Consider the following 12,163-nt stretch of genomic DNA (forward strand, 5'->3'; position numbering starts at 1 on the left):
ACCATTTTTAGAACCAGGTCAGTAGGATAATGTGAAATTAAATCTAGTGAAGAACAGAGCCCATCAAGCCTGCCTCGCATTTAATCTTTTAGCAGTCTTAATATACTCAAGGTTCTTGTGATCTGTCCATACTAAAAACGGAGTCTGTGCCCCCTCTAGCCAGTGCCTCCACTCCATCAAAGCCACCTTGACTGCCAGCAGTTCACGGTCACCAATGTCATAATTTTTCTCAGCTGGGGTCAGTTTTTTGGAGAGAAAAGCACAAGGATGTAATTTATCATCCTTGAGAGATTTCTGGGAGAGCACTGTTCCTATTCCGGCATCAGACGCATCGACTTGTACCACAAACTGCTGTTTGAGATCTGGCAAAGTAAGGATGGGAGCGGAGGTAAAGCTCGACTTAAGTTTTTGAAAAGCTGCCTGACAAAGCGGGTTCCATACAAAAGGTTTGTGTGGCGAGGTAAGATCATGCAAAGGAGAGGCTATAGAACTGAAATTTCTGATGAATTTTCTGTAGAAGTTTGCGAACCCTAAGAACCTTTGTACATCTTTGCGTGACGTGGGAGTAGGCCAATTAATAACTGCATCGACTTTGCAAGGGTCCATTTTTACTTCACCTTGAGCCAGGACGAAACCCAGAAAAGAAACGGACGCCTTGTGGAACTCACATTTCTCAGCCTTGACAGTCCCTCTAGATGAAGTTGGAGGGCAGCAATCTGCTCATCCTGCTTCGAGAGGAGTTGACCCTGCGCTTGAAGGGCTTTGCGCACCGGGTCTGAGTCTGCTGGGTCCATGTTATGGCCAGTTCGTTCTGTCATGAACGGAACAGAAGATAGGACCCAAAAATGCACGACTCCAAAACAAATGGACAGTTTCCAAAAAGAGAGGTTTAATAGAGGGGCATAGGTCGGTACACAGGCAGGCAATCCAAGAAAGGCAACAGTATCCAAAAACATGAGGCAAGGAGGCAAGGTCGATAACCGGAACAGGGTCAAGTCTTACTGAGTCTGTGACGTGGAAACAAGGAATGCTGGAACGCGACGACAAGGTACAACGAACTGGCAACGAGAGGGAATGAGACAAGAGGTTAAATACAATAGGTAATTAGGGTGAACGAGGCACAGGTGGTGAAGATGCTCACAGGAGCAGGTGTGTGTGAAACAGGGGGGAAGACAAAACCCGGAACACACACACACACGACAGAATCAGATTATTTGGATGGATGAAACCAAGGTCAACACATGTTAGAATGATGGAAAGAGGAACGTATAGATGATCAAAAGCTTACCACATCATGGGTCAAACAAATAAACAAATAAGATGGGATGTCCCTGAAAAACACATTGCTTGGATGGCAGCATATGTTTTTCCAAAACCTGTATGTACCTTTCAGCATTAATGGTGCCTTCACAGATGTGCAAGTTACCCACCCCTAACACTAACACACGCTTATACCATTACAGATGCTGGCTTTGAACTTCACTGGTTACAAAACAGATGGTGCTTTTGCTCTTTAGCCTGGAGTACACGATGTCCCTGATTTCCAAAAACTATTTGAAATGTGGAGTCGTCAGATCACAGCACACTTTTCCACTTTGCATTTCTTTACTCTAAATACAGTAGTAGCACTATAAAAGAATACACTTGCTACACTGTGTGTGGAACATTGTGTTCACTTTGGCCGCTAATGCAGTGTGGTGCAGTGTAGAGGCTGAGTCAGGAGTGGATTTTGACTCTCGCGCTTCCTCCCAAGTGTTTGGGGGTAAAAAAAAAAAAGGGAAAAAAATCCCCCTCCCTCTTGATCCGAGGCATACATATTTGCAGTTACTCTTTATCAATTCCTGCACCTTTTTTTTTTTTTTTACAGGCGCTACCAATTTTTCCATATAAAAATACCCCAGTGTTTCATTGTATTGTGCCCCAATATGCATAAGCTTTATAGTACAGTACGTAATGAAGAAGAAGAGAAGAGAGCTTGTTTGACAGTGAAGAAGCAGGTGGGTGGCTGCTCCTGCAAGAGATGGAGGGTGTTAAGTCGTCACTATGATGCATATGTCAGAGAGCAGTAGTGGACTGTAGAGATGACTGAGATAAGAAGGCAGGAAAAGCTCCAAAGGTTGAGAGAGGCAGATTACCGAGGGCTTGGCCTCTACATAAAGAATGGGTGCTCATGGTTCGCGAACACAATGATACGCATGCCTCTTCCTCATTTCAGTCTTCCTCTTACGTGTTCACGAGTGTAAAACAAAGTGGTCAGGATTCAAATGCCAGCCTAGACATGGATGTGATAATGTGCCACACTGCCCATGTGACAGCCATCCCAAATAAAGCACTTAAGTAATACCGCTGGGTCGCATCCTCATGCTAAGTCCTCTTGTAGCACTTATGACCCAGCCTTGAACTCACTGTGTTTTGTCGATGCAATTATTTGATCCAGCTTGAGGTCAATTTACTAGTGTGGTTTTTGTCCTCACTAGTATCACACTTCAGTGCACTAGTGGCTTAGTAGTAATGTTGTTGTTGTTGTTTTCCCCACTACTGCCTTCCACTACTGTATGACATGTCTGCGCACTAGTAAGAATGAATCGGATATGAAACATTCTTTTAATTTCAATCCCTTTATTCAAAAACCGGACATTATTTCAAATTGACAGTGCAGAAAATGCACACATATGAATTGATTATGATTCAGTTACTGGTTGGGTCTGTAACAAAGCAAAATGTTGATCATTGTTTTTCAAAGTAAAAACGATATTTGCAAATGTTGTATATTGATTAAACATAAAGATAATTAGTCTGAAGATGACAGAAATCTGAGAATATTTACTGTTGAAAGGCTGAAATTTCGAGGATTTGAACAATTTTAAGTTAAACATGGTCAATAAATGATTAATCGATTGTCAAAATAGTATAGATAATCAGTTTTCGATTAATTGTTGCCCCTCTAGTCCGAGTATCAACTAAATTAGACAGTATACTACTGTAAAAATCTTAATAGAGTATGTATGTTAAGTATGTATTCCCAGATTAATAAATTAAAAAAGAACATGTTGTTCTTCTTCAGTCTGTTTGTTATTGCTCCCTGTTGCCCAGTAATGAACGCCATTATTACTTCCTATCATTTCTGCATTCTTTATGTCCCAACATAATCGGCTGCGTTGGCTTTACTAAAGAAAGAGAGACTATGCAGAGGAGGTAGCGATCAGAATAGCTGTTTTATTGTGTGCCACTGCCTTGGCTCATAGTACTGAATGTGTTATCTGAGGGAGCAGCATGCCACACTAAGCTATGTGCATGTGACGCATGGCTGAGCAGCATTCCTCCTTCTGAGTGCATCGCAGGGCAGAGATAGTAGGAAGGCATAGCTGCCTGACTGCCAACAACAGTGAGGAAGAGAGAGGAGTGAGAGCAGTGCAGAGGAGAGATGAAGGGTGAGAGCAACATCGGGAACATGTAGTTAAGTGAAATAAAGTACCCTTTGTCGCAGATAAGATCATTCTGCTTTCCTGGCTACCATTACATATAAAGTGATTATAAAGTGCTACAAATGCAGCTTGTTATGCTGTTGGCAGACCAGAAAATTCATGTAGATAAGCATTAGTCCGAGCATTAAGAGACTGCAGGTTTGGTATATTCAGTTTACATTTATTTATTGGAGGAAGACAGCATCACTTAAACTGGGTCGATTCTTGAGTTGTCAGACTACTAAGGAGTGTCACAGAAGAGGAGGCTGAACGAAGGATCCGTTGTTGTTTTCATGCTCAGGTAGTCACCAAACTTCCAGTGGGGTTCATATGTCCTGGTGGCCCCTGGATTATGGAAAAGCAACATCCACACGTATGCCTAATATGACAATGTTTCCTCATTAATAAAACATCCATCACATAACTTATTTGCTCGTATTGTGGCCTCCACTCAAATTTACTCAAAATTGAAATATTTTAAAATTATTTTAAAATGCGGGGTTTTGTTTTTTTAAATCAAGGCCTTCTGTAACAATGTGAGAAGATGCAGTAGATTGTGCATTGTTTATCTTAGCTTTTGTCATATTCTCAGAGTTGTGCATTCTGATATCTAGAGCTGATACTCGATTCTTATCTATTATCTTCAAAAACTTTGCGTTTCTGTGAAACAGATCTTCAAATAAAACAACTACGTATAGCATGTTGCCAGTAACTGTGACAAAAAACAAGAAATATTCACTCACTGAGTGTACACTGTGGAGTTGGATTTGAAACAGGAAGTGATACCATTTACAGGTTTGCTTGAAAGATTGTAGCCATCTGGAGCAGGGCCTTCCTTTTGTATATATACATAAACACACACATATGCATAGTAGCTTAATTGAAGACTAATTTGTCCGTAGGTATGAATGTGAATGGTTGTTTGTCTATGTGTGCCCTGCAATTGGCTGGCGACCAGTTCAGGGTGTACCCCGCCCCGCGCCCAGAGTCTGTTGAGATAGAGTAGGCGCCAGCATGCCGGCAACCCTACTGAGGATAATAAGCGGTATGGAAAATCGATGGATGGATATTTTTTATTTTATATATCTTACTATTTAAAAAAAAAAAAAAACTGCAATGTTCCAAACACAAGGAAATTACAATCTGCAGAAATGTGTCCAAGGTGGGAAAATATCATACAAAACAATCAATATACTGTACTGTGTTATAACCGTGTTATAATACAGTAGGTATTTATGCTTGTCTAGTCATTAGATAAAAAAAATGGAAAAAAAAGAGTATTTATGTATTGCTAGTTGCTTAGCTTCTTAGCTGTTCACAGAGACCACGTCTATGCTGTCTCTGTTGACTTGAGGCAAAAGTCAGACCACACAATATGACTACCACAATATTAATTAGCTCTGAATTAAAAGTCCCAATTTTCTCAATTTATAGTCAAACAATTGTACCATTAATTTAAGGAGCCATTTTTGAATACTGTGAAATTATGTCAAGGTTGTAGCTCACATGCTAGTATCCAGCTTGATTTTATCTGAGCAAACATTACATGAAATCCCATTTTTGCTGAACTAATCCAAAATACATGTTGAGTTGGTTTACAGATGGCACAAGCGCCACTCTGACGCACATCACACAAACGTCGTGGAGATTGAGACAAAAGTGCAGAGACACGAGCTTTGGCGTGATAACAGAACAGCGACAGCGATGACCATCGATAGGAAGACACAAACTATCACCATCCGTCCTACTTTTGGGATGTCGCCAAGAATCTGTCCCTGGTGAAGAGTGCTGAGCTGCTTCAAACCACTATTTGCGCCAGTTCCTGCTTTTCTGATAATGATGATGTACAATAGATGTATTTTTCCACTTCTGTGGTCAGACTTTCGTGTTTGTATTCTGACACCAATTAACCACAACAAGCAATATGGATTTGGCAGTATATATATATATATATATATATATATATATCCCAAAATGTAATTAGCATCTTCATAAATCATGTTGAAAATCATGAACTTCGTTTCAGGCACCTAATGGCAAAGACATTTTGCCATTAAAAGTTTGAAAGATATCACTTTAGAATTTTTTTTCTTATAAACAATTATGGCCTTTTGATGGATAACTACTCCCAATAATTCAACGACGCATATCAGTCAAATGTATTCATTTCCAAAAGGAAATTCAGTGGGCCATGTCTTTACTGTTATTGATCAGTGTATCGTATCTATAGTAGGAAGCATTAATGTTGTGTGCAATTTTTTGGGGGGAGCAAAAATACTGTAAAGGGACAAAATGGAATAATTGGAGTCTATTTTATTGCAGCCAGTGTGTCATGCAAGCAACAAAAATGATTTGAAGACTCGCCACCAAAAACCGTGTGGAACGTTACTCTGCCTTTCACTTCCTCTCACCCACTGCCACAAATACTGGCATGCAGTGCTTAACACTAACAAAAATCCCCCCACCTTCATTTTCCAACATCCAACTGTCTCCCCACAAGCCATTCATGTCCAGTCGCACTGTAATCCTCTGTTGTATTCATCAGAAGAATGGCAGCTACTCCCGACTGTGTACTTCATGGGAGAACAATATGGCCAGTTCGTCACTGACATTTGGGAACTTCCTATGAAAGTTTGTAATTTAAAATAATCAACAAGAGGGCAATGCTGTACATCTATGACCTGACTGTTTGCAGTAGGATTTGTGTGAGGAGCTTAATCTTTAACAATTAACATGTCATGGAGTCACCGTGACACCACTAACAGCAGAAAACTGCTCCGAACTCTGCAGTAATAACACCCTTGAGATTTCTTTGCACCTTTCCTTCTGTGTCAACACTCTGCAGCTGCCAACGGGTCTCAAATATCCATCAGCTACCAGCATGGAGACACGGTTGAGGCTGCAACACTCTGCAATATGAGCCTAAGCTGACCCTCACGCACCTTCAAATGGGGAAATCGGTTTTCTTTGGCTCTCGGGGTTGTCATAACCCGCTCATGTGTGACATATACCAGATACACGTTACAGTAGGCCACAACTTGTAATCAAAATCTATTGAAAGTGTTTTGTATTGAAGCCTTTTTGTAGGCAATGGAAAGACTGCCTGGCCTGAATAATGAATCTTGGTGATCAGATACTTACGGGTGGAAAGGTGATCCTTTGCACGCTTGACCGAAAGATGGCACGACAAAGAGGGGTGGGCCATCAAAAAAAGGAAAAAGAACAGTGAAGGACAACATTTAAGAGAAAATGAAAGAACAAGGTGGGGTTTGTTCTTCCATCTTTGTGCTTTGAGAAGGAAAGTGAAGTGTTCATTTGCTACAACATGGAAGAGAGATCACAAGATCTTCAAATACCATACCAGATTTTGGATTTTATTTTCATATAGTTTGATCAACAACGGTATAATGAATTCTAATTGAGCATTTTTTTTCTTTTACGCCGCCTTGATTCTATATGGGTAAATGTGTCCCGTGCTGAAACAGCCACGCTTCAAATCCTATTTTTAAAAAGTTTATGATGATTTTATTTATTTTAGGCATATTAAAGGTAATCCTTATTGACAGAGTAAATGGTGGTGGCCCACTGAAATGCATTTATTTTTATAATGGTAAAGACATAAACAGCTTCATAAAAATTGTGTGAGTTGCTCAATGTATGTGTTGCAATTCAAGCTCTGCGGATACAAGTACATAAATGATGCTAACTTCTCATTAAGCCCGTTACACTCTTGCCTTTATACAATCATAATAACAGTGAAGATATGCAATAGGTCAGACACTTTCACAAATTCATATATATTCATTCATATCTCAGAAATAACACCAATTATTTTGTGGTATGCGATTGTGTGAATCAAAAAATGGCTGCCTCATCCTGGCACTTGAGCTGACAGATCCCTGTGGTGTATTGCAACAACATAATGAGGCTCTTTCCAGTGGCATTAACGGTAAAGACAGCTTGATTGACAAAGATGGATCGTTTGTAAAAGAACCAAAAAAAAAGGGAACTCTGGAGACATTAAATGCATTTGTGTTAGCATATTAAGCGGTAGGAGAAAAATCCTATACTGTACATCCAAAAATGCAAATAGCATCTTCAGAAAACATGATGTAAATCATGAAATGTCATTTGGGACACATAACAGTAAAGACTTTTCAGCATTAAAAGTTTGAAAAATATTACTTTGGAGTGTTTTTTCTTTGAAAAAAAATATTACAGTTTAACAATTGCCAATCATTCAAATACTCATATCATCCATCCATCCATCCATTTTCTGAGCCGCTTCTCCTCACTAGGGTCGCGGGCGTGCTGGAGCCTATCCCAGCTGTCATCGGGCAGGAGGCGGGGTACACCCTGAACTGGTTGCCAGCCAATCGCAGGGCACATAGAAACAAACAACCATTCGCACTCACAGTCATGCCTACGGGCAATTTAGAGTCTCCAATTCATGCATGTTTTTGGGATGTGGGAGGAAACCGGAGTACCTGGAGAAAACCCACGCAGGCACGGGGAGAACATGCAAACTCCACACAGGCGGGGCCGGGGAATGAACCCGGGTCCTCAGAACTGTGAGGCTGACGTTCTAACCAGTTGGCCACCGTGCCGCCAATACTCATATCAGTCAAATGAATTCATTTTCGAGATGAAATTCAGTGGAGTATGTCTTTACTGTTACTGATCAATTTGTACGAAAACGACCCTCCTCGTAACGGCCAGTTTAACATTTTATCGTCTCAATACAAATGACAACTGAGGGGATATAGCTAACTCTTCGGGCACAAAAAGGCATAAAGACCCACGATAATGCATTACTAAATAATTGAACAGGACAGAGCACAGTCATTGAATCCCATGTTGAGGACATTCTGTGTTGAAAATTTTATGTTTTGTCATTATTTCAGGGTATGCGGCGTTATGGTGAAAGAGTTTGACAATGTAACATGTTCCAGATTCAAACCCAGATCTGTGAGAGTCCATCCATCCATTTTCGATAGGGTTTGCGTTCATTAAGGTTGCGGTTGCACTGGAGGCTATCCCAGCTGACTTTGGACGAGAGGCGGGGTACACCCTGACCTAGTCGCCAGCCAATCATAGGGCACGTAGAACAAATAACCATTCGCACTCACCTTCACATCCATGGGCAATTTAGAGTACAGTAATCCCTCGTTACTCCTCTTATCGACAATTCCTATGTTCTTAAACACCATTAAAATTCTTAAACATGCAGTAATGCACCGTGGTACTGTACACTATGTACATTTTATTCCTTGTAATGTGTGTTTTAATGAATGTTTCTTTTTTTTTTTAGTTTGAATGTTTTAGGCCGACCAGTTCAGAGTGTAGTCCGCCTTTCGCCCGAAGTCAGCTGGGATAGGCTCCAGTGCCCCATGACCCTAACCAGGATAAGCGATGTTGAAAATGGATGTATGGATGTTTTCAGCATACACTCAAAACCCCGCAATATGGCGAATGATGTGCGATATGAATATAGGGGGGGGGGGGAATCCGCAATGCACTGAACCTACAATAGGTGAATTTCGATATAGTGAGGGAACACTGTATTTAATTAATGTAATGCATGTTTTTGGAGTATGGGAAGAACCCTGAGAACCTGGAGAAAACCCATGCAAGCATGGGGACAGCATCATTTTTCAACAAAACGCCCAAGGATTCCTCTAAGTAGGCTGTTTTAAATGAACCCCATGTTGTCCCTAATTCCCAGCGTGACAATATCAGGCCGTGGACAGGTTTTGAAAAAGCAGCACAACTGGCGCATCGGCACTTCCTGGGTGAAGTCGGTAAGGTCATATGCTGCAGGTAGCAACATGTCCCCTTTTTGCAACCCCATAATCTAAGGTTTCCGGTCAGTGCCTTTAAATCCGTAGGTCTTCCGAATGGGGTTCAGCTCGGCTTCCTCAATGAAGTCTCGGATGTGATAAGAGGCCTGGGTTTGAAGTGTCCTCAACAGAACAACACACTTGAATATTTCACTTTCGCAAATGTGTGAAACTAAAAGTATGGATTCACCCAATCACTGACACAGCACAGTATATAATAGATATATCAAACATTTGACTGTAAGTATACTCATTATTGTTTCATTGTCTGAAGAGTGGTTAACTTTCATCTTGTTTACCAGTCTTGTGTTGAACTGCTCAATAGTTCTTAAAAAAATAACTTACATTTAAGTTTAAAAATGACTGCACTTCAAACATTGTATATAAGGTTTTATGGTCATGAGGAATAGACTCGGGGACAAATCATTTGAAATATAATTTATCATTTTAATATTTTTTTCCAGTGTAAAAGCTAATGATCTACTTGACATGACAATGCATGCAGCAATTAAACAAATGCCTGTTTCAGTGCTGCCACTCACTATAGTGGCCAAGGCCATACAGATTCTCTTGATCATTGACTGTTAGGTAAATAAACATAAGATGTAGGCCTAAAGACAATTGTCTCTGCTGGGGTGACTTTACCATGGCAACAGTAAACAAATGTAAAAACATGTCTGCTTATTTGAATTAATCACATACTAATAAGGACATTACCTTATCTGCTCTTTTACCACCCCTGCATATGTCACCCGCCTTGGAGACATCTTTGTTTTTCCACGAGGCGCCATGCTGCACTGAACTCATTTCAGCGGTGTTCACTATCTGGCAGACCGGAAATCTCGTGGCACCTTAGCACCATTAAAACTAAGTGTAACTATAGTAGCAACTCCACTACCAATCAATTTTTCAACAAGCTGGATCGGTTGGCACAGAGCTAAATTTAGAGTCACCGGTTGGCAGGTTGGACTTGGCAAAGACAATTGCAGGCCAGGTGTAAAATGTTGTACATGCTGCATTCATTTATAGTAAAATACTACAAATTACATCAAAAGTTTCCATTATGCTTTATAGAAGACCATCAGTGCAATGTTTCACAGGAACATTGGAATATGAATATACAATCCTACTTAGCGTATTATGGATATTGCCCTCCACAGAACTGAAATGTGTAATCATTTGTATTTACAATTAACAGTACTCATGGAACACTATACATGAAAATCTTGATTCATGGGAATTTAGTAATTGTGCTCATTGTGGTTGCAAATGCAGCCCTATGGGAGGCACAAGCCAGTGCAAACTGTAAGCCAGTCCCAAGCCCGGATAAATGCAGAGGGTTGCATCAGGAAGGGCATCCGGCTTAAAACTTTGCCAAACAAATATGAGCGTTCATCCAAAAAATTCCATACCGGATCGGTCGTGGTCCAGGTTAACATCCACCACCGGTGCCGTCAACCTGCAGGACGCCGGTGGAAATTCAGCTACTGTGGGTCGAAGTCGAAGAAGAAGAGGTGGAAAGCGGGTTCTTCGACAGAAAGAGAAGAGGAAAGCACAGAGCCTAGAACTGAATGTGGGGACTTTGAATGTTGGGACTGTGCCGGGAAAATCTCAGGAGTTGGTTGACATGATGATTAGGAGAAAGTTTGATATATTGTGTGTCCAGGAGACCAGGTGGAAAGGCAGTAAGGCTAGAAGTTTAGGGCAGGGTTTAAATTATTTTACCATGGTGTAGATGGGAAGAGAACTGGGGTCGGGGTTATTTAAAAAAAAATTCTTGGAGGTGAAAAGAGTATTAGATCGAGTGATGAGGCTGAAACTTGAAATTGAGGGTGTTATGTATAATGTGATTAATGGCTATGTCCCACAGGTAGGATGTGACCTAGAGGTGAAAGAGAAATTCTGGAAGGAGCTAGACGAAGTAGTTCTGAGCACCCCAGACAGAGAGAGAGTCGTGATTGGTGCAGATTGTAATGGACATGTTGGTGAAGGAAATAGGGGTGATGAAGAAGTGATGGGTAAGTACGGCATCCAGGAAAGGAACTTGGAGGGACAGATGGTGGTAGACTTTGCAAAAAGGATGCAAATTGCTGTAGTGAACAGAAGAGGCACGAACATAGGGTGACCTACAAGACCAGAGGTAGAAGCACGCAGTTGGATTACATTTTGTGCAGACGATGTAATCTGAAGGAGGTTACTGACTGTAAGGTAGTGATAGGGGAGAGTGTGGCTAGACAGCATAGGATCGTGGTGTGTAAATTGACTCTGGTGGTGGGGAGGAAGATTAGGAAGACAAAGGCAGCGCAGAGAACCATGTGGTGGAAGCTGAGATAGGACGAGTGTTGTGCAGCTTTTCGGGAAGAGGTGAGACAGGCTCTCGGTGGACAGGGGGAGCTTCCAGAAGACTGGACCACTGCAGCCAAGGTGATCAGAGAGGCAGGCAGGAGGAGTTGATGACTGAGGAAAATGAGAGAGAAGGGAGCGAAGAAGAAGCACGTGTGGTGGACCAGGAAGTGGCAATGATTAGTAAGGGGGAAGTTAGAAAGGAATTAAAGAGGATGAAAAATGGAAAGGCAGTTGGTCCTGATGACATTCCTGTGGAGGTACAGAAGCATCTAGGAGAGCTGGCTGTGGAGTTTTTGACCAGCTTGTTCAATAGAATTATAGCGCGTGAGCCCATTTTTAAGAACAAGGGTGATGTGCAGAGCTGTGGGAACTATAGAGGAATGAAGTTGATGAGCCACACAATGAAGTTATGGGAAAGAGTAGTGGAGGCTAGACTCAGGACAGAAGTGAGTATTTGCGAGCAACAGTATGGTTTCATGCCTAGAAAGAGTACCACATATGCATTATTTGCCT

At 41.3% G+C, this 12,163-nt stretch overlaps 1 protein-coding gene across 1 annotated transcript; it reads right to left on the reverse strand.

The window, feature by feature from the left end:
* Positions 1 to 3,896: 3,896 nt before the first annotated feature.
* Positions 3,897 to 10,095, reverse strand: stpg4 (sperm-tail PG-rich repeat containing 4). The gene is given in 3 exon segments (XM_061790296.1): positions 3,897 to 4,527; positions 9,163 to 9,427; positions 10,022 to 10,095. Coding segments are annotated over 3 exon segments (663 nt in total). The 3' UTR covers positions 3,897 to 4,203.
* Between the last annotated feature and the right edge of the window lie 2,068 nt (positions 10,096 to 12,163).

This window comes from Phyllopteryx taeniolatus, chromosome 11 (assembly GCF_024500385.1).
Source record: "Phyllopteryx taeniolatus isolate TA_2022b chromosome 11, UOR_Ptae_1.2, whole genome shotgun sequence".
NCBI lineage: Eukaryota > Metazoa > Chordata > Actinopteri > Syngnathiformes > Syngnathidae > Phyllopteryx > Phyllopteryx taeniolatus.